This window comes from Betta splendens, chromosome 17, assembly GCF_900634795.4.
Source record: "Betta splendens chromosome 17, fBetSpl5.4, whole genome shotgun sequence".
Lineage (NCBI taxonomy): Eukaryota > Metazoa > Chordata > Actinopteri > Anabantiformes > Osphronemidae > Betta > Betta splendens.
In genome coordinates, this window is record NC_040897.2 from 16,458,859 (window position 1) to 16,482,017 (window position 23,159).

Genomic DNA, 23,159 nt, shown 5'->3' on the forward strand with positions numbered 1-23,159 from the left:
CTATGCACTGTACAGCTTCCACGGGCTGGAACCACTGGACCACTGTTCATTCCAACTGAGTGCAGAGACCGTGCGTGGGGATGTTGGATTTGCTTTGAGGTTGTGTCAGTCGGTGGTTGAGGAAACGCTCCATGCTGCAGTCAGTCAGTCAGTCAGTCAGTCAGTCACCAAACAGGCAGAGCCCCAGAGATCCACGACACACAAACACAAGCTGAGCTCACACTCCTGGTTGCCTTGTGTCACTGTGTAAATGAATCAGGGTCAGACTAATGAACTGGGCTAATGAACTGAAATCCACCCAACAAATACAAGAGCTAACATAAAGAGTGAATGATTCTAGGCTGATCAAACTGCCCCACAAAGCCAGATGGTAGGAGTGATGACACTGAGCTTCAGGTGAGCAGTCAGGAAGCAGGTGTTGTACAGATTTACCTGCTCGCATCCTTTCAGTGTTTCCTACAGCTACGCTGACCTGACATTTGTCTCCATTGTTGGTGGCTTTCAGCTGCTCGTCATGTCTCTACCTTTGACCACCACCAGGCTCTTGGCTCCATCTGCCTCCACGTTGTCCAGACCAGACTCTCGTCCATCCTTCAAGCAGGGGTGACGTTTTTCTGTGAGGGTCCAGGCCTGGTGTGTTTGAGTCACTGATGAACACATTTCACTTTTCAATCTGCCAACCCCCCCAAAGAGATGTCACAGTGTAATCCTTCTGTGGACACGACGATTACCCCCAGTCCTTAATCCCACTGCTGCTGGTTTACTGACGGCCAGAGCTCGCGCTTCACTTGCTGCTCTCCTTCCATTCTTTCAGTTGAGCCTGGCCTGATTCCTCACAAACAGATGGTTTTCTGTTCACTCTGTTCAATTGAGTAAATCAACATTTAGTTTCTGACTTTCCTAGTTTTACTGTCTTTACTGTGATTAGTATTTATTCTGATTCTCTGTCAAAGGCAGAAGGTTTGGTGTTTTGTTGGTGTCAGGCTGAGCACAGTGAATGGTTGATGTGCTCGTTCTGCCTCACAGCCATCTGCTGAGGACTGACTCCAGGTCTGATTTGATTTACATGCACCATTTACTTATCCATAACCCACTTGCTCTGTTCAGACAGTGACACAAACCAGGTGTTGGTGTGTCTGACCTCCTTCGTGTGTGTGTTTCTGTTATTCAGTAAATTCTGTGTGCTGTTTACACAGTCATGGGAGGCGGTGAGACACTGCATCTGGATTCTGCCCCGTGGCCCAGTCTGCTGCAGGATCTTTGGTTAATGTGCAGGCAGATGTTTTTAGAGCAACATGACAGAAAGATGAGCATTCATAGTGTCTGGTGGAAACTACATTGCTGCTTTATAGCCAACGTCTGAGAAGGGAGACACTCCCTAGTTTCACTGTAAACGATCTGACACCGTCCCACATTTCCACAGAGGTGACATCAATACTGGGCTGTGTTTGCGGTCGTCCCCTGAGGACGGTCAGGGAAACCCGACAACTTCTTGACATTCTGTCTAATGGCTGCTGTGAAGCTGGTTCCGATTAAACGTTTAAATGTTTGTTTTTGTGGCTTCTAATAAGAATGATCTCTTTGCTGCTTGTCAGTATTTTGACCCTCGTGGGCCTGTAGCGCCTCCCGGAGGATGAGGGGAGGTGACGTAGGCGTGACCTCATTTCATCCCTACAGACCTGTTCAGACTAACCCAGAATAACCCGCACCTCACTGTAATCCCTTTACTAGCAGACGCTGCTGCTTCACACAGATTCTGGTGCTAGACACGAGGTCAGAGTTCACCGGGACTGACGGTTCTGCATGTACATTTTGACTGAGTGACTTGACGCTATTGGTGCGGCTCCTCCATGCAGATGAATTGTGCCTCACAGACCTCAGCTCACGGTTTTACCTCAGCTCAGTTTGTTTCCTGCCTAAGATATGTGCCAGACGTCTGTTATTAGACAGATGGAGTTTCTATGGACTGGAGGTCGAGGCAACACATAAGCTTCTGTTGTGCTCTAACTGGTCTCGGGTACATCTGGTCATTATTATTATTATTATTATTATTATTATTATTATTATTATTATTATTATTATTAATAATAATAATAATAATAATAATAATAATAATAATAATAATAATAATAATAATAATATTATTATTATCATCAATTCTTTCAAACATGTAAAAGCAGTTGATATACCAACGTACATAATTTCACACATAAACAAGAAACTGCATTTCAGCTTTCCATTTACCCCGCACATGCTTTAACAGAGTGGGAGGAAGTTAGACTTATCTAGTCCTACCCCATAACCTCACCTTTTAAGCAATGTTTATACCCATAATTATTTACCCAATCATTGAGATATGAAAGGCCTTCATCGCCATATTTACTTGTCATTAAGTTTGTAATGTTTCTGTCTGGTGGTGAAGACTGGTGAAGTCTGCCCCGAACCAGTCTTTCAGAGTTCAGCGGTTTCCTACTCTAGATTTCCTGTTCCAGCCAGAACAATGAACCAAAACTACTTTTTACGGACATCTCTGCAAAAAGGGAACTAACCAGACCCGTCGACAGAGTCTACTCTCAAGTATTTTCTCAACATCAGGATCCCCCAGGGTCCGGGCCCTCGTATATTGAAAAACTTCACTCTGCGAACGTGCTCCTGTGACATTACATTTCACCAGTCACCAAACAGAAAACATCTCATTCAAGGGGACGTTTAACGTTCGTGTGGGTTGACCACATGGCCTTGACCAAACGGCGGCAGATGTGTACCTTCAGGAATCATGTTCAGTGAGGTTCTGTGTTTCACAGGCCTCTGCACTTATGTGAGACAAACTATGAGTCTGAGCTTTTAATCAAATAGACTGAGCAGGATTTGTGTCAAACACAGTCAAGGAAGAGCTGAGAACTTCTTTTAATACTTTTAAGATGTTTTAATGATGTTGGAAGTATTGACCTTTATCTTTCTTGGGGTGATATAAATAACCCTGGTTTACGAGGAAACGTGTGTCAGCTGCTGTCAGCGGAGCCACTGAGGGCTGTGGGTATTTTCTCTCTGTCCTCACCCTTAAAAATAGACTGGCCTGCTGGAGGTGGCTGCTGCTGTGGTGGCTTTTTGTAATGTGGACCTCATGTAAACAGACTCACGAATCAGACGAGATCATTAGTTCAGATGGTTTGTAGTAAGACATTCTCTGGGGCCTGGCTCCATGTGAATAGCTAGCGTCGCCGATCTGGACTGGTGGAGTTTAAAGTAAAAGTAATTTGTTAAGATTATCCTTATGAGGTTTTACATTAACTGATTTCTGCTCCTGTGTGGTCTCAGATATCCAGGAATTTTACGAAGTGACCTTATTGGACAGTCAGAGATGGGTGGAGTCTTCCAAGGGGTTGGACCCAGCAGCGCCCGTCAACCTGTGGGACTTCTCCAGCCTTCCAAGCACAACGGTGACCTCGGACACTCTGCCCAGCCTTAGCACCAGCATCGAGGTAAGAGCAGGACCAAGGTCCATCTCTGTTGGCATTTAGAAAAAGCCTCATTACCCCAAACACAACAGAAGCTTCAGTATCAGCAGGTTTGGGCTGTTTGATGTTGGTGAAGTCGTAGCAGCTTGATAATAAAAATAGAAAGTGTTCAAAATAGATCAAACTGCTGAAAAGCGGTATGGGATGAATGTGCTCAGGTGAGCTGCACTGGGCCGGGACAAGATGGCTGACGTAAAAGATGAAGGCTCAGGCTGGAAGCTCACCCGAGTCTACTTGTTGTTATTATTAGCTGTAGTCTGAGGATCAGAAACCAGCTCCTTCCCTCATCACTGCATTTACCATAAGCCATGAGGCTATTAGCCCCAAGCATCAGCGGAGTGGTGATTTTCTAGAGCATCACTAATAATTAGGGCCGGCTTGCTGCAGGACTCTGTCCAGTCCGTTCTGCGGTTCATGTTCTTCCTGTGCTGCATCAGCTGCAGCTGCGTCATCGCTCGGCTTCCTTCATCACGTTGTTGCTGACATCTCACTTTTTTATTTTTGTTTTTGTCCTGATGCACATTTACAGTGGAGACTGTCTCGGTTCTGAGATGAATAATGAAATCAGAGCATTGTGTACAGTTAAACTGAAGAATAATCAACATAAATGTTAATATGGAAATTTCCATTCTACTAAATTTGTGGTTTTTGTACTGAAGCATCAGCATACTCAGGTTTAGCATCGCTAACAGTCAGAGAGACAGGAACAAAGCTCAACGATGTCCAGGAAGCGTGTTGTTGAAGCCTGAACCCTCTGAATGTCATGGTTGTGACAGTGGACTGTGTTCACCTCTAATCCCATGTATCACAAATTGGACAACATCATGTCACTTTGTTGGTATCAAGTGTTTTTTTTTTTAAGCTGAGCTTTGTGTGAAACCTGCAGGTGAACAGCTGGTGGATATTCTCTGTATGATTGAGTCAAACCGGGCCTGGTACTCACCAGCAGGGACTTTGGGTTCAGAGCAGCTTCATAACCCAGGGTGTGTTTGTTGCTTTCCACAACCAGAAAATGAAGACGCTGTCTGAACGACAGAGTTTTGAGTTTTAGTGGAGAAAAGCTGTTGAATCATTGCTATCATGTTTTTTCATTTCATCCTGGGTTGTAATCTTTACGCTTTCTGTGTTTGAGGAAGAGCATATTCCTACTGTGAGAAAAACATTTGTTGACTTCATGGATGCACTCGATTTACTCTGGTCGTCTGTTGCTTTTACACAGGGCCAAAGGTTAAAGGTCACATCCAGTCAGTCTAAGGTGTCAACCTGCACTTCACTTTTCGCTTTGCAGCCACAGACTCCCCTGAATCAGCAGCCGACAGAGGCTGCTAATGCTGATGCTCTTTGACCTGGGTGTTTGCATTGAATCCTTCTCTTTCTCCTCTTTCCTGATTGTAAACACACACGGTCACTCGTAGGACTCCCCCCTCCTTAATGAAATCCTTCACGTGTTGGCGAAGGCCAATCGCTCGCCAGGCCACGACGGACAAGTAAGTACCAGACGCCTGCTGCTGTTGGTGGGGGGGGGTGTCGGTGTCGTCCACCTTCACCGCATGTCCCATCCAGTCCTCGTGTGTCGGGACCATTGGAGGGAGGGTCTGGGTCCAGGGTCAGGGGTCCGGCTTGCCCTCAGTGCTTCAACATGTTGCTGTAGCTCATTAAAGCTAATTAAACAGAGAACACACAAAGAGGTACAATGCACAGTTTCAGTCGCCATTAAAATGATCTTCCCACAGTCAAACCTAACACTGCTCAAGTTCTGAGTCTAATACATTATCCCTGTCAACAATAGCAGAGGAGGCTTACGGGGTGTAGCCAGTACGGTCGCCCCCCGAGGCCTGAGCCAGTGTGTGCCTCCAGACGCAGCGACATGTTGGGGTAGTCTGTGGCAGCTGAGGGGTCATGGTTCATCTTGGTTCATGTTGTTGGGTCTGAACAGTACATCTCCTGTCCTCAGAGCCACGAGCACATCCACACTGTCTGCAGGGCTGACAGAGGTAGGTTCCTGCTTCAGTCCCGGTTCTCCAGGTCAAAATCACCAGAAAGCAGTAGAAGGTTGGCGTAGTGCCTAAGACGAAGCTTCAGCATTTTATTTACTTAAACCATGTAATGTCACTCACCTGTTCAACAACCACAAGAAGGATCACAGGTCGATAATAAGTAAAGCTTTGCTTGTTAACTCATGTTGTGAAACCTAATAGTCACTACAAGTTCCTGGTTCCACTTCCTGGTCGAAGCCCTTGTGTTGTTGCTTTAGTATTTAACCCACATCCTCATCTCTTCCTGGACCCAACCAGGTAGTACAGTGACCTACTGAGCCGTGACCACAGCCTCAACCGGTTCCATGGGCCACTAATGGTTCCTAAAGCTCCAGTCGCACACTGGGCTCATGCTGTCGTATCTCGTGGCCCGGCACCAGACGGGTCACTTAGGCTGGAGCTGTACTGATGTTCAGGGCATTGTGGTGGTGGTTCTGGTCGACTCAGGCTCCTGTGTTTGTGTTTCCATGTTGGTCATGTCATCCTCTGTTCTTTACGTATCTGACTGAAGTGGAGCCAAGGGTTTGTACATATGCTGACTGTTATATATTTTTTATCTATGGGTCACGCTAATTTTTGAGCTCAGCACCAACGTATGTTTTGCTTCGTCTGTTTTGTGAACATTTCTCAACATGTTCATCCGTCTGACTGAGGCGTTGCAGTGGAATCTGTGGCTGCCGTAACCATAACAACACAAACGTAGTCGTCGAGTCGTCTGGATGAGCGGATGCGTTTCTTACATCACCTGACAAACATGTACATTATAACAAACATGATCCTCTGGATGTGAATAATCCACAATAATTACTTTTAATTCTGCTTGTCACGTTTTGCCAGCTTTAAAATCTGAGTTCTTCAGTTCAGACTTTGAATTAATTTGTTTACACAAATTAGGACAAAAAGCACAACAGGTAAACCAGAGCAGGACGTTATCACATAGTCGTACTCACAACCTTTACGGCGTACAGACCTCTGTTACGGGGGAATGCAGCGCTGCACCTCCGACCTCTTCTCGTTGGTGTTTACTCACGGATGAGTGTTTACCAGTACAGGAACGAAGCGCTGAGTCTGCGCAGAGACGCATGAGAGGGTGTTCATACATGTGATTTTCAGCTGCTCCTCCTGTCCTGTGAGTCCTACCTGGTGTGATGCGTTCAGGTGTATGTGGGTCAGCTTTACTGCATCTTCTCTCCACACCACTGTCCTCCTGTGTGGCTGCCAACCAGCCTGTTGTTGACCATCTGACAGAAGATGGCCTGCTAGCTGTTAGAGCTAAATGGACACACCTCTCCGATCATTGATTGTTTTAATTAGGCTATTTTTGTGAACCACAGGGTTCAGATGGAACATCCATATGCTTTTACACACCTGAAAGTGAATTAGGGTAACCCTAACCCTTGGTTATTGTTAAATAACCTAGCTCAGAAACCATAAGAAATAATCTCTACACTAAAGTAACTTCTAGTTTGTTTGTTTTGTATCTTATTTAAATTGTTTCTTTAGATTGTCCTAATGAGCAGGCATTACAGTCTTGCCTTCAGGTACCTCCAGATTTTTTTTGTTTTTTTACACGTTGGCATACCGCAGAACTGACAATCGAACAAGATTGGATAATGGGTCTGTACACTGCTGCGGTTGTATTGGGTTACCCTCTCCTCCTTTCGTGGTTACTGCTCCGAATTGAAGCGGGCTCTCGTATGAGCGTGAAGTTTCCCATGGTGCGTGAAGGCAGCCTGACCCGGCGCTCCCGCTGAGCTTCGGGGACCGGGGGCAGCGTGAGGTGACTCTCCGGTGGTCGGTGCGTTTGGAGCTCAGACAGCAAGAGATGAGATGATGATGTCACGGGACCTGATGTTTGATCGGAACCATGGACTGCATCTGCATTGTCACGACAAAGGTACCGACTCCTAAAACCCATATTATGGTAGTGTTAAACTCGGTTGCTTGTGTCCGACCCAACAGCTGGTTCGGATGTTGGGTCGCTGGGTCGGGCCGCTTCGATAATGGACGTTTACTGCTTATTGACGTGGTGTTTGTCGGACGGCTCGTGTTGGTGTTGTCGCTGTCATTTTGTTTCTGTGTGTTTTAATGGGAGTTCGGTGGAGAACACAGCGGTGCATCACAGTTAAGTGGGAGACGCGTCAGTTGATGAAGGTACTGAAAGAAGGCTCTGTCATTGGAACCAAGTTCCTAATGATTGACGGCGCTGAGGCCAATAATGGGCTAATTGTCCAGGCTTCTCTGCGCTCCTCCGTCGCGTTCCTTCCTCACTAAAGATAAAAGAATGCAGGTCATTTGGACTCGAACCACTGACCGTGTCCCCTTTCATCATCCAACACGTCCAACACTCCATCCAACACTGCAACACGTTTAGAGCACGTGCAGCTTGGGTTAGTCTGGCAAAACACGTGAAAGAGGAAAATAAGACCTGTGGCTCTAGATTAGACTCAGTTCACCTGAAGCAGGTTCTGGTTATGTAGAACTTGCTGTGTGGAGGCTGCCAGTGATGCATGATGGTTCTGATGAAACAGCTTGCAGGTGTTAGACGACACAGCCCGACTCTGGACACATGGATCTGTTGATGAACAGCTCCTGTCTAATGAATAACAGTCTGCTACTACTGAGAAGCCTCCCACTGGGGTGCTGGTGACTGATACAGTCAGTTAATTGGGTCAGAGATCAGCTGGGTTTGGACCCTGCTGTAAATGATGTGGACATTGAGTCTTGGATTTACTTGGATCAGATACAACCCTCAAAACCATTGTTTTCATTTCTGCTCAGTTCCAAATCTTTTGTTCTATTTTATTTCTGCTTGGTTTCTGGAATGGGCCGGTACAGGACCAACACTCAACAGAACCGGGAGCAGAGTCTCTGTGCGGCTGTGGTACCAAACATCGAGGAGATGCTGTGCTCTGCTTCAGTACTATAAACACGGTCAGCAGATGGAGGGGAGCCGTTCACCTCTGGGCGTCTGCTCCAACAGCTGGACGGACGTTGGCAACAGAACAGAACCCAGGTCCATGTTGCAGTCAATACACAGGTTGTCTTCAGTTTTCATTTGGCTCTAATTTGTTTTTGTCCGTCGGTCATTCAGATGTCGATGCCTTGGGGGATTTGCACTAACAACCCTCATGGTGCCTGTGTGTTCCCTGCAGCCTCAGGCAAGGTGTCTCTGGTCTAGATGGCTATGAGTCACGTTAGCATAAACAACAACCAAAATACGGATCACAAGGAATGTGGGGTAGTGGTCGAAGCTGTCTCACCGTCTGCCCTGGGTGTTGGTTCTTTAGCTGAAGAACCAACACACACAGATATCACAACATCACACAGAAGTGATATTGTCATGTTCTGCAGCAGCTGCTAGTGGCTGGAGCAGGAACGGCAGTGATCCAGATGTGGACTGTTGGTTGGTGTTCTGCAGAAGTGCTAGATTTGTTTGGTTTTTCTTGACTCTGTTGGAGGTCCACCCTGAACTCGGCTGGTGTCTGTTCTTTCCCTGCTGGCCTGGCTCTGCTCTGGCTCTGGTCAGGCAGACCACAGACACACCCATCAGTACGTCAGTCGTCCTTGGGTGTGTTGCTTCTGGTGGTTTTCTTGTGTTTTACACAGCAGCTCAGTTCATCTACTTGAATTGGTTTGTCCGTAAACCCCCTAAACTCCCTAAAACTCAGCAGGTGTTGGTGTCGGAGGATGAAGGAATCCTAAAGATTTGTCTGACCTGGTGTCATGTGACTGTAAATATAAAGGCAACAGTGGCAGCTCAGGACTGCTGATGTTTATCTGGAAAATGTCCCACATGGTGACACAGCTTCAATCTCAACAACACACTCCAGCAGGTCGTTCTGCTGAGGGACGGGCTCTGGGAAAATTCAATTATTTATGTTTGTTCCATGCAGCTTAAGGCCACTGAGTTACATTGATCACTGAGAGGAAACCATGAGCTGAAGGCTGCATGAGTTGACTATAATAATCAGACCTGACCCGATCAGTGTGTGATTGGCTTCAATTCAACACCCAGAACCATCATGTTCTACCTCTACCCTCCGCACTGGACCCAGACATGAGCAGCATTTAGCAAACGCTGTTTCAGGAGGTAATGATCAACGTTTTAAGGATCCATAGCAGTGAAATGTCAGTTGTCTGTCAGACAGATGGTTTGAACACGCAGCATTAGCTCTGGCTCAGCTGGTGGTTCGGTTCCGGCTCCTCTTATACTCGGCTGCTCCCTCACAGGGTTGGTTACATTTTGAATCAACAACCTGCACTGTTTGATAAATGGAGGTTTTATACATGAAAGGTGAGTGTTTGTTCTTGCTCTACTCAAAGTACATGGTTGTGGTTCTGTTGTTCCCTGCTCCTTCTGTCAGACTGTTGAAGCCCTCAGACTCATTTTCTGTCTTCATTTGTCTTCACTGTTTGTTACTGCGCTGAGCTCATCCCTGATTATGCATTTATTCATTTCACTGGCCTTCAGAACCTCCTGCAGTGTTCTACCTGCATCGATCAGACTCATCTGTCTCTCGTCTGCAGTAGCCAGTCTGTTTGACGTGGTTTCCGTAGAGAGATGCTGCAGTTCCAGTGTGAGAACCGGGTCGTCAGCCGGCAGGAGGATTTCCTGGTGCCGTGAACAGCTGATGTGCCCTGGAGGAGGACACCAGCCAGGCGAAGCAGCCATGTGAAACCTGTAGCAGGCTGCCAGTGACTGCAGGCAGGAGAGGATGCTGGGATGTTGAGTGTGGTGTTCAGATGAACACAGCGAGGGACAGAGCAATTGTTTAGATGCTGTGACCTTTGACCTCCACTGATGGACTCTTGCAGATTCAGTGGAGCTTTTAATGTCAGGTTTCGGCTGAAGTTCTGTGTTTGGTTAATATCATAAGTCACGTTGGTACAGTTGGTTCTGGACAGGCCTCACCAACAGGAAGCAGGTCTCCACCGGTTCAAATGTCAGGTGCTGCAAACCAACCAAAATGACTTCATCAATCCATATCCTCAGGCTCTTTACGTCCGTCTCTAGTGAGTGTGAGATGACTGCTTAAGGCCTCCATCTCTCCTTGTATTCATGTTGATGAGATTCTGTCCCATGCTGAATAACAGATTCCCTCGGCGTCTCCCTGTTGTTAGAGACACGAGAAGGGGATAAACAGTTCTGCCTTCTGTTACAATGAAGACTCTCTGTGGACAGAGAGTTCAGGGTCTCCAGACATTTTTACCAAGGGCTATTGAATGCAAAAGAAGCTTCCCTTCTCTTGTTACAGATCAGATGCATTAGTCGATGGCATCGTGTTGAACGTCCTTCCTTCCACTGGTTGAGGTCTCCGGCTCTTTCATAATCCACATCACACGTAGAGTCACATCCAAGCGCTGCCCAGTGACTTTCACTGCTCAGATGCTTGGTAAAGTGTTGCTACGTTACGACTCCACACTTGGAACCACGACCTCCATTACTTTTGACTGGAGTGCCTCAACTCCAAACTGCCGGTGTCTATTTGCTGCAGAACCACATTAAGGTGGACTCTCCCTTTACTGCTTGGCCTGCAGCAGCTTTTCCTCCCCGGCCTGTCGACAGCTTTGTTCTCATGTGGCCTCCGACGTCCCAACTCTCTTTGTGTTTCTGGCTGTCTTGGTCTGGACAGGAAGTGCTTGACATTTTGATTGACTTCATTGCTTTCCCTCAGGGAGCAGATCACAAAGCGCCTGCTTCCTCTCACTGTGCTCTGCTAAGAGCTTTTCCATGTGCCACTTTCCCCTGAAACCTTTTAGAGGCTCGGCTAGAAAATTGAACTACCTGAGGATGCAGCGGTCCTGGGTCGGTCTGGTCTCTGGCCTGTTGAGGTCGCCTCAGCCAAGTTTAGGGCCAGTTCACAGTAAATATGTTGAATCAGATGAGGATATTTCTGTAGGTGTGTGTCACTTCCTGCGTCCTGGCCTCAGCCTCTGTACTCATCCTGTAGCCTCTCTATTTACACTACATCTACTGTCTCCATCAGCGCTGTCCTGGTTGCTAGACCATCTCTATCGTCAACGAGTTGAATGTTTATATAAAAAGTTTAGGTGTAAACGATGTTAATTTCCCTGTTTAAATTCAACCAGTGTGTTTCATTTTAACAGCAGACTCTGGGGAGGGAGTGGCTCACACAAAGCTTAGACATGGCCTCAGACGAATGCCCCCTCCACCACCTCCACCACCTCACGGCAACGCCTCACCCATCTGGGCCGACTCGAGACAAGAAGTTGTCGCCAAACAGCGTTTTGAAATGAATATACACGCGTCACAAGTCAAACAGGTCTTGTTAGAAGAGCTCCGAGTGCTGCAGGGTTTATCACATACATTAAGATATGTTCATGTAGTTCAGTATTGGTTCACCAGATAGAGTTTATACAGACACCATCATTACATGACCAGGTAGTGTAGTTCTACTCCTTGTCTTTGTCTTACCATCAGGTTTTGGCAGGACTTATACCAGTCTCATATTTTGACACTAAGGTTTGGATGAAAACAAACTCATCGCATAGTTTTATTTCTGCTGATTGTGCAGGTCACTGCTCTGACAAACTGACATTTGTTCTGCAGAATGTTGGTGCACAACTGAAAACAGGCCCAAGTCAGAGCTGTGCCTGAACAAACCTGGTTAAAACTAGGCTCAGTGGTCAAATCATTGGATTCAAGGCACAGTCTAAGGCTTAGGTGCTGGAAGAGCTTTAGTTCGAAGAGGCTGATGTTCTGCTGCCCCCTGCTGTCGGCTCATTGGAGCGGATTCACTTAAAAACATAAATCCAGGCTTATGTGTTCGCTCTGATCCCAGCTGTTACAAGCTTTGTTCAGTCTGCTCTGTGACGGAATCATTGTAAGTTTGTTGATAAATGAGCAGCTAACTTAAACGTCTACAATTTGTAGAAATCCAATGATTCTGAAGCCAAACCTGACACTAACTTCAACACTCAACAAATAGTTACAATGTTATATGGCGACACATTCTTGACACCACCTTTTTCAGAACAATGCAAAATCTTAACCTGATAAGTTATTGATTTTACAGAGCTGAGTTTTCCCACACAGCCCAGCAGGAGGAGCCAGCAGCTTTGTTTAAGAGTCCAGTGTTGGACAAAGTGCTGAATAGTTATAAACGGTACATTCCTAAATCAAGATGATGTGATAATGATGTCATCAGTGAGGACAGATAATGGAACAAGTACAAGCAGCAGTTTAGTAGAATGGACTGGTGCAGAGCTGCATGTGTCAGTTAGACCTGCACAATGATCAGGAGGAACTTTGGACCCAGAGTACAGGTCACAGAAAGCACAATATTGCTGGGCACGGTTGATTCCAGGTCGACCTAAAACACACACACACACACACACACACACACACACACACACACACACACACACACACACACACACACACACACACACACACACACCTGGTGTTGTGAACAAATGTAAAAATCAGCAGGGTAAATTTAGAAGGAGGCCGTCACATCTGAACCTGTCAGCTGTGATCATTGTCAGTCTGCACAGCTCGTGCACGACGCATCAGTGTGATTGTGCAGCCTGATTCAGGCTTTGATAATGAGCAGCTCAGACAGCGGCAAACACACAAGCTAATTGGAGCAAACAGTCCAAAATGTAATTGACTTCACTGAATGGATCAGTGGCTGGACCTGAGGTTTGTTTACGTCCTGGCGTCTGGTAGTTTACGTCCTGCGCGTCTGGTAGTTTACGTCCTGCGCGTCTGGTAGTTTACGTCCCGGCGTCTGGTAGTTTACGTCCCGGCGTCTGGTAGTTTACGTCCCGGCGTCTGGTAGTTTACGTCTTGGCGTCTGGTAGTTTACGTCCTGCGCGTCTGGTAGTTTACGTCCTGCGCGTCTGGTAGTTTACGTCCTGCGCGTCTGGTAGTTTACGTCCTGCGCGTCTGGTAATGTTAAGTTCTGGAGGGACTGGTTCAAAGCATCAGCTGCTGTAGACGGACTCTGGTTTAGTGTTTGTTTATCTCGGCTCCAGGAATTTCTCTACACACCTTCGGTCTGTTCTGCTTCACTATGTCTCCGTGTTCTTCTCTGTTGTTTCTGTTTCATCCTCCTCTTCCTGTGTTTCTCCTCCTCAATTCTTCCTTTTTGTGTCCCCCCTCACTCCTCTGTTTCTTGTGTCTGTCATTGCTGCTCTTTCACCTCCTCTCCTCCTCCTCTCTCCTCTCCATCTTTTTCCTCTGTCTCCTCCTCTTCCTCTCTTCCACATCACTGAGCCTGTCCTACATCACTCTACCTTCCCTGAGGATACACCCCCACTCTTTCTCTCTTTCCCTCGTTCATCCCTCCTTGTTTCCGATGAGTCATGTGACTAATCTCTCGCCCCCCCGCCTCCCTCCTCTCCCTCGAGACCAATCACCCACACAGACACACACTGAACACGGCGGCGCTTGTTCCAATCAACGTCACCACTCTGTCATTTAGAGCAAGGCGCTAAAGAAGCCAGAGGAATCTGGGTGAGCATTTGAGAGGATCTCTGTATTTTCAACCTGAAGAAGAAGCAAAAGAAGAAGGAAGAAGAGGAGGGGTCAGCGGAGAGGAGGAGGGGGAGGTTCTCCCTGAATGAAGGAAGAGCTCTGGGAGTCGTTTCCTCCCCGCCGCGATGGAGCGACGCGAGGAATGAGGGCGGATGGTGAGAGCAGGGAGCAGCAGCAGCAGCAGTGGAGGAGGAGGTGGAGAGGCTGGAGGTGGAGACGGAGAAGGAGGTGCAGGGGCAGCCGGAGCCGAGCGGCGCGGGAGGAGCCGGACGCACTCCCGGAGGAGAAGGCTGTCGGCCAACTGCCCCAGTGCCGACAAGATGTCCCCCAGCTCCAAGAAGCTGGAGTGTTTCTCACCCATGCTGTGCCACTGCAAGGTGGCCTGCACCAACAGCACCATCTCCCTCATGTTCGGCTGCAAGGTGGGTTCACGTGGGTGGGACGCCGAGTTTAGCCACTTCAGCACTAAAGTGATGAGCAGGAGTTGGTGCCTTTAACTACTGAGCTGAAAGGAGTTTCCTAATCAGATTTTCCCAGTTGAGTTAGTGACAGACTGAAGTCTACAAACGAGATCATATTATTATTATTGATATTATGATGACTGGATTTGGTGGTGAAGTTTTCGGCCTGGTTCTGGTCCAGAATCGGCCCCTTGTCCCGGTTGTGTTTCTTCTGACAGCTGGCAGGACATTTATCATTTCCTTCCTGAACACTGATCTAAGAATAAGTGCCTGACAAACGATTTGACTCTTCAGGGTTTGTTTCTGCTGAGGATTCTTCGACTGAGCAGCTTTATTCAGACTGAAATGTTAAAGTTAACCTTTTTTATTCATCAACGCTGATTCTGTGAGCGAGTGAAACTTGATGCAGCTGAAATCAGAGCTGTGTGACTGAGACAGAGAAACGCTTAGTTTCAAGCCTTAAACCTCGCCTTTAAACCTGGTTCTGCTCCAATAGCTGCTGCTCTGTGCCTGTGAGACGGCAGGTGAGGCTGGAGCCCGACAGCTCTGCGTCGCTGAGCGGGTGTGTTTTCCGTTTGACCTGACCCGACACGATATGATAGGCTGCTCACTGCCTCTGCTTTAGTTAACCGGCCAATCGGAGGCTCTGTTTGCTAGCGGACAGCATCGGCGGCAGGCACGTGTGTGTGTGGTCATCATGTGCTCTGCAGGGAAACACCAACCAACCGAAAACAGATAGTGAGTCGAGAGGAACCGGCTCAATCTGGAGAAACTGGTTTGAAATAGCAAGTTTAAACTGATACGGTGGTCACACTGATTTTATTAGATGCTTAATTGTGATCTGATCAAGATCAGTCAAATGCAACACAGTCTGCTAAAGTGATTTGTGTATCTCATGCAAAATAAATGTGTTCAATTGACAAGTACCAAATGTGTGATCTGTATTAAAAGCAACACATTATTAAATTTGCTGCTGACTGTTTGTGTTAGGATGAAAAAAACTAAAAATCCCCGCATTTTTACAGTAAAGCACAGGGTTGATTAGACTGCAGACATCAACCTGTCTGGCACGGTCATTGATGGATTGACTAGAATGTCATGATCCAAAGGGATAAAAGTGTTAAAAAGATTAAAATTGCTTTTGTCAGAACAAGCTTTAGGCTGGTTTAGATGGGCTGTGACATGGTTGTGCTGCTGGCATGGACTTGGTGAAAGTGGGCTTGTTTAGATGGTGGACTGGGCTGAGAAACGCTGAATGGGACCAAAGCGAACATCCAGCAGCTTTAGAAGAACTTGGTGGAACTCCGGGATGGGGAGTTCAGCTTTGGAGCGCTGACCTCTAAACCCTCATCCCAGGAACCACTCCAATTACTGCCTGGATCAGGATTTGCGTGTGAGTCTATGGTTAATCTGAGGAAGTCTGTAACCTCAGTGTGGAGGTTGATGGTACCTCGCTGCTGTGGCTTTTGCTCCGAAAAATCCCCGCTAGTCTTAATTAGGCCCTATTGATCAGCTGCCTTTGACTGCTGGGACTTCCACAGCGAATAGATTGGACAGGAAGTCATCAGTAGTGGAGCCGTGAGGCGTTTTGTGAGCTGCCATCATTGTTGAAGCTCTCGGATGTTAAATGATTCGTGGTTTTCAGTATCAGAGGTTTGATCGGTTTTAGATGACATGAAATACTGAGTTAACTAAAGCTACCATACATGTGTTTCATGTTACTGTGAAACACTAACACATATTAGTCAGCAGTAAAAGCATTGATAGGGGTTTAAAACACCAGATCACACAGTTCATGATAGAACACACAAGCAATTTCAAATTAGGAGCCTTGTGCTACCTTCCAAAATAAAGCACAGAATGGTGCGATGATGACTTCCTATGGCCCTGAGAGGAGGATGCAGAAAGAGGCTCAGGCTCAATTCATGTAGGAATTCAAATGGATAGTAACATTGAATAACAGTCTGATGATGCGTTGACAGACGTAGGATGGAGAACGATTCGTCCTGCACTAGTTTCTAATGGTTGATTCCTCTGTTAGTCTCCCCATCTTCCTCCTCCCTCCTCATCACATCTCTGAATCATCCAGAACCCCTCCTCCACCGCCTCCACATCCTCCTACATCCTCCTACAACCTCCTACATCCTCTCCTATTTATAGCAGCTTATGGCAGGCAGGAGGCGGCGCTGTGCCTCCGCCGCCTTCTCTAAGGACGGTGCCATCGCTGGAAACCTCCCACTCCTCCTACATCCACACTCGCATCCACGCTGAGTGGGCAAAGTGTGTCACTCAAGGACACGGCGACAGTGATTGAACTCTGCTCTAGATGTAACCGTCACCGCTGTTTGAATGGTAATGTTAGGCACGGTGCTGAAATGCCAGCGTTGAACCATTCAGAGTAATGGACAGATCCACAGTAGCCGTGTGGTGCTGTGCCCACGGTGGGACTTGAACCCATCACCCGTGTTTTTTTCTCTCTCCCTGCTCCGCTGTCAGTCATCAGTCTCCAGCTGCTCTGTGGATGTGTAAAATGCAGAGCTATTACTTCTGTGGGAAGGAAAATTGAAGAACAACGTAGAGATTTGAAGAAACAGCTGCTGGTTTGTGTCCCGGGCAGCTCGTGGAGCCCACTGGTGCCTTTTCTCTACATACAAAGCTGTTTTTGTTGAAGTGGAATTCTTGACAGATTGCTCTGTTGCCTGAATAGATGCTGTATGAGCACAGTTTTGAGCACTAAGCCACATTGTCCCACTTCACTAAACCACTAAACCAACGCTGTTATCGTGTGCAATTATGGCAAATGCAGCTTATGCTTAAAGCGACTGTCTGAAGTAGGTGCCTTTATGTTTGTAGTAGCCAAGATGCTGTTTTTATCTTCACGTTCACAGCTATGTTCAACTTGGTCCAAGCGTGGTTCTCAGAGCGAACACAGTGTTCTCCCAGAGCTGCTTGTGATTTCTCCTCCAGTGCTGATCTGAATAAAGCTGCCTTTACACCGATCAGGTGTTAAACACCCTTCTGTCTGTGGTAGTAGATGCTGTGGTGAAGAACGAGGTCAGTTGTTTCTTAACACACACTTAGTTCATCTTGTGCAGTTGCTGATAAAGTCACAGTGATTAAAGCTCTTGCCCTTTACCGTCAACCCCTGCTAGCAGCAGCAGATGTTGTTTCACCTCCACAAGAGTGAGGACCCAAAGTGTCTGAACTAGACGTTACCTGTGAGGTCGGTCTCATAACAACACGTCCACTCTATCTGAGTCCACTGTCAGATAGAGGGGATCCTTGTTCTGGACGTGATTCCTTCATATATGTTCATGTCACTAATTTTATTTTCTAAATGTCTGCAACTCCACATCCAGTCAATCACAGGTGCAGAGCGTCTGAGGCTGGGCAGCATTTGGCCGGTCTAGAGCCAGAGACCAGAGGACACAAACAGCTTCTCAGTAATGGCAACAACAACGTGACGGTAGTTGTCACAGTGACGTCTTGAAACAGATGACTTCTGTACCAGACCGGTTCTGTAAGTGTCTGCGAAGTTCTGAAGCAATGGATTAAATGAAATCTGTAGTTCTGATCTGTTCAGGTAGAGATGAAGTGGAACTGAACAGTGGGGCTGATCAACCAACAAGTATGATTTACCCACTGTCACTTCTCCCACATTCACTTCGCCCTCCATGGCCTTTCGTCAGTAACGTTTCTGTGCTTTACACTGACCTGTTGGTCCAAGTGCTGCTGGTTCAGTGTGAGAATGTGTGTTCTGTGATGAGGCCATTGCTCATCCACTCAGAGCTGTCTGGGTTATTTATGTGCTGTAGGTGGGAGACTCTGGCTTCCAGAATCGTCTCTAACTGTCAAGCGTGGTTCAACGTAGGTGGCGGCTGCACAACATGAGGATGTGTTATTGCACCGCATCCGGTGATGCTTCAGCTGGTGGTTGCTAGGCAACAGCTCTCCTTTAAGCCGACCTGCCCATCACGGGAATATAGCAGCCCGGCCCCCACCCTGTGTCTGATCCAGCCCACAACATAATCCCGTTCAGGCAAAGATTAACGGCTCTTGGATGCAGGAACTTTTCTGAGGTTCTTACACCATCATTAATCTGTCTGGGTTTCTCTGTGACACCTCTAGCTCAAAGCAAATCAGGATCAGTGTTTGTCATCAGTTAAATCCTAAACTTACACGCAAGATTTCCACACTGTTCAAAGTAGCATGCAATCTGCAAATCACTATTTTGTGTGTGTACTGTGTAGAAGCCACCTCAAACACATTCACACATACATACATACATACATGTGACATGTCCATGTTTTTGTTGCAGAGCTGTTGCTGCTCAAACACAAACACAAGCTATTGGTGTGAACGTCTTAGCTTCATGTAGTAGATTTTCTTTAATATTCTTAGCTGATCCTGTAGTTGACTCTGGCTCCCTGAAGACATGGGCGCCCCCTACTGGAGAACTGGGCTCTGTGTTCAGTCTGACACGTGTTGTGTAACTGCAGTGGCTTACAGTCCAATCATTCACCTGTCAGCGTGGAACTCTGCTTTCAAATGAGTCGGACTCAGGCTGTGACTCATCCAGATGTGAGAATACCAAACAGTCTGATGTGCATCCAGATGAGGAGGCTCAGACCTGGTTGTTGTGCATTTAAAAGATCCTGACTTGTTTGTTTTTCTCTGGTCCACCTATAAGTCAAGCACAGAGCATCATAACCCCTTGATCCTGATTGTTAACCCTGTTCTTTCTGTTTGTAGAAGTACAGGCACCACGATGAGGACTCGTCCCCCCAGGATCAGAGCTCCCCCCAGCTGACAGAGGAGGCAGGGGGACCAGAGCTGGTCCAGGTGGCAGAGAAAAACCTTTCCCAGGTCGAAAATGTGCACGGCTACGTCACCCACGCTCACATCTCACCCATGAAGGTAGGAGACAGTCGACCCCCCCCCCCCCCCCCCCCCACACACACACACACACACACACACACACACACACACACACCACCACCACCACCACCACCCTCTCTCTGGTTCAGAGTTTACTGGCCTCAGACAGTCAGAGTCAGCTTGTGCCGTCTGAAAAGCACCAGCATTAATATTTCCCATTTGAACATAACGGATGGTCACGAGCTACTGGCCCTCTTCTGCTTTACTGAATGGCCTCAGTAATAAGGACAAAGGTACAGACCTTGTTAAATGACACTACGTATGTTAAAACTCGTAGCAGATATTCCTGACAGTCTAAAGGTCGGTGAGGTCTGACATTTTCATCGGTGCTACTGTGTGTGTTTCTCTTTATATGCTCATTCTTAGTGTTTATAAGAAAATGTGTCTGTCTGTGTCTTATAATAACTCAGCCTGTTATTAAAGAAGTGGTCTCGTGTTAAATTCGACCAAAGAGGGAGGATGGGGTCGTTGTGGTGTCTGCTGCCTACATGTGGCCATTAACACGTCATGATCCCATCATGCTAACACATCAGAGGTGGGACAGGTCAACAGCATGTGAAAGTGGGACGATCTGTAGGTTCACAGTGAGCGCTGCCCACGGCGTAGTCATGTTCATGTCTTCGCTTCCCAGTTAAAGGCACAAAAAAGCAAACCAGTCTGAGGGATGAAATACTGTATAGATGAGGATTAATGACAACTTTAGTGGTTGGATGGTACTGGTTCCACCTCATCAGACACTAGAGCCCTCAGCTTATTTAACTCCACCTTCATCATCAGCACCACACCTTCATTCTGCTTCTGGAGCTGCTGCCGCTCGTGTCTGACTCGTCTTTTACGTCAGTTACTTTTGAGCTTGTTTTTTGACGAGTTTGTTCGGCTGGAAGTCAAGTTTAAAAAATGGAAACAATATTTATAGAAAAGTTTTTGTAACTAATATGTTATTATTATCAGATAATTCTGTAAAAATTTATAATTAAAAATATAGTTATTTGAAACTTAATGTTAATAAATTAAAGGACATAGAAGTTGTTATTCTATTTGAAATTGTTGTAACTGTAATTATTTCTAAATAATTAAGTAATTATTGAGATCTGCCGCTGATTTGACATCTGCCACTGATCTTGTTTTGGCAACGCATGGAGCACGTCTGCCACCGTGTGGCCTGAGCACAGCCTCACACCTCAAGCATCTGAATAACAGGATTTACTGTGTAATTAAATTTTGGCTTTCAGCTTTGTTGTATTATTGCGAACCTAATGATTCATTAGTCTGTTTTATTTAATTACTCTCAAAAACATGTAGTGAACTAAACAAGTGTTAAATGAGTCTTTTCCTCATGGAGGTTTTACTCTGCCTCTAACCCTGAATGGTGACTGTTTTACCGTCATGGTCTAGTTCTGTCCTCCATGTTTCCATGTCTCCCCTTTGTGTTGTATTGAATATTGAGTTGTTTGCTCTGCTTTGATTAGTTGTACTGTGCGTGCATAAGTCTCTACCTGCTGTGTGTATTGGTGTTGTTGGGTAGAGCTGTTGGAGGCTTCAGGCTTGTGGCTTTTAGAGCAGATGAACTGGCTGAGCTGGATGGACTGTGACGCACCAACCCACGTTCAGCTGTCAGGACTCAATCAGACCATCTCTGTTGGCGGCCGGACATCAGCCGTCACCTCTGGTCCTTGGACCTGCCCAACGGTGACATAGAGCTCCTCACTTCCTTCCACCTCTTCATTTAGCTGCTGCCCGTAACTTCCTGCAAACATGTCAGAGACCAGATCTAAGAGTTAGTTGAAGACACCTCCAGTTTCACGTTCACCTGGTGTCACTCTCCTAAAACGTGTGATTGGTCAGCGTCTCATCCGGCAGCGTTTGTTGTCTCGGCTGTGTTAAACTACATCTTCTAAAACTAGACGTTTTAAGAGATGCTTGTGCCTCATGAGTATTTCGCAGCCCTGCTTTGAGTGTAATCGGTGGCTGTTGACTGACTGACCTGTGTCGCTGTCCTTCTCCGAGACTCCATCTTTCTCCCCCTCCTGTATCCTGTAGGTAGCGTCTCTGGAGTGCATCTTTGATGGTTCCTCAATATTAGGACAGAATCACCCGGAGCTCCCTTCCCCTACGTCCTCCATCCTCTACCCCCATGGAGAGGACAGCCCCCTCCCCTCCTGCTCCTCCAACCCTTACCCCCCGGTCCAGGTAAACCCCACCCTTCCAGCTCCTTGGGATGTTCTTTCTGCAGTACTGCAGTCATCTTGTCGTGCGTCTGCTCCACCTACTGTATATTCAGAGTTGTTTTTCTGTTGATGTATCTGGCTTCGACTCCACTGCTGTTGACTGGTTTTTGCTATATTTCCATTAAATGTTGCTGATGTTGAGTCTTGTTGAGTCATGTAAACATGATGGTGGTGGTGAGTCTTAGAAACATGTAGCCTGGCTCACATCTCCAAGGAGAAACATCTTTACTCTGGAAGCCAACACATTAACAAGCCTTGATGAGCTCACTATGCCGTCTTCACACTCCACAACCTTCTCAAGTCTCAGCCTTGGCAATAAACCAAAACCTTCTTTGCTTTCGTCTGGTGCATGTGAACCATGCCATTCAATTCATGTGTATTCTGTGGTTTTTGGGCTGCTGGTTCTGTAGTCGAACTGTCGATGTGCTGAGGTCCAGGTGACCCATTCTGTTTCTTAGTGTTTTGTGGTGCAGGTGATCCTATTGGTGTGCTGTGGTCCAGGTGACCCAGTCCGTCTCTCAGTGTGCTGTGGTCCAGGTGATCCTGTCGATGTGCTGAGGTCCAGGTGACCCATTCTGTTTCTTAGTGTTTTGTGGTGCAGGTGATCCTATTGGTGTGCTGTGGTCCAGGTGACCCAGTCCGTCTCTCAGTGTGCTGTGGTCCAGGTGATCCTGTCGATGTGCTGAGGTCCAGGTGACCCATTCTGTTTCCTAGTGTTTTGTGGTCCAGGTGACCCAGTCCAACCGTCACTCTGCTGGTCCAGGTGATCCGGTTGGTCAGCAGCTGGAAACAGGATGGAGCAAGAGTTTCAGCATATCATATGTTGTCTCAGCCCTGTAGCTCGTACTTCAGTACTTGTTTGGCCTCTTTCACACTTTACATCTGCTGGACCATTTTGTCACGGAGCAGGACCAGCTTTCTGCTCACGCTGCCATCTCACATCTTTGGCAGAGAAATCTCCACATCCTGCTCCTCATTGTATCCTTGTTTGAAGTGCAGCCACCGCTGGTCCTCAGCCTGACGTCAGCAGGCAGCTATCTCAAGCTCCTTTGCTCTGATAACGCAGTAAATGGATCGTCACATCCCACAAAGACACTGAAGGCTGGAAGGACGCAATGTTATTCCTTTTTTTTCCCTTTCTTCCTCCGCCTTTTTGCTCACTCTTCTCAGTGGCGCCATGGCAACACAGGAGATGAATTCCAACAAAGAAAATCCTGATGGCAGGAAAATGGAGGAGGAGAATGGCTGAACCTGCACATAAGGGCAAGGACAGATTTAGTGAAGCTTTCCATAACGAGGTGGCAGCGCTGTGCTCTCAGAGGAAGGGGCAGTGAAATGCTGACCTGTTCTCTGACTGAGGGATTTACAGCATCTCTGATGTATATTTAGCACCAAGACAAAGGACTCAGAGGCCATGAAATGACTTGTCACTAATGCTGCTTCTTCATCTTCTCGTCTCTGCTACACTCCAT

At 47.0% G+C, this 23,159-nt stretch overlaps 1 protein-coding gene across 1 annotated transcript in view; it reads left to right on the top strand.

Annotated features, from left to right (window-relative positions):
- LOC114844622 (discs large homolog 1-like protein) overlaps window positions 1-23,159 on the top strand; it is a 51,612-nt gene that overhangs the window by 7,317 nt on the left and 21,136 nt on the right. Inside the window, 4 exon segments of the mRNA XM_029132134.3 lie at window positions 3,319-3,482; window positions 4,934-5,005; window positions 19,274-19,438; window positions 21,500-21,649. Of these exon segments, the coding sequence (XP_028987967.1) occupies window positions 3,319-3,482; window positions 4,934-5,005; window positions 19,274-19,438; window positions 21,500-21,649 (551 nt within the window).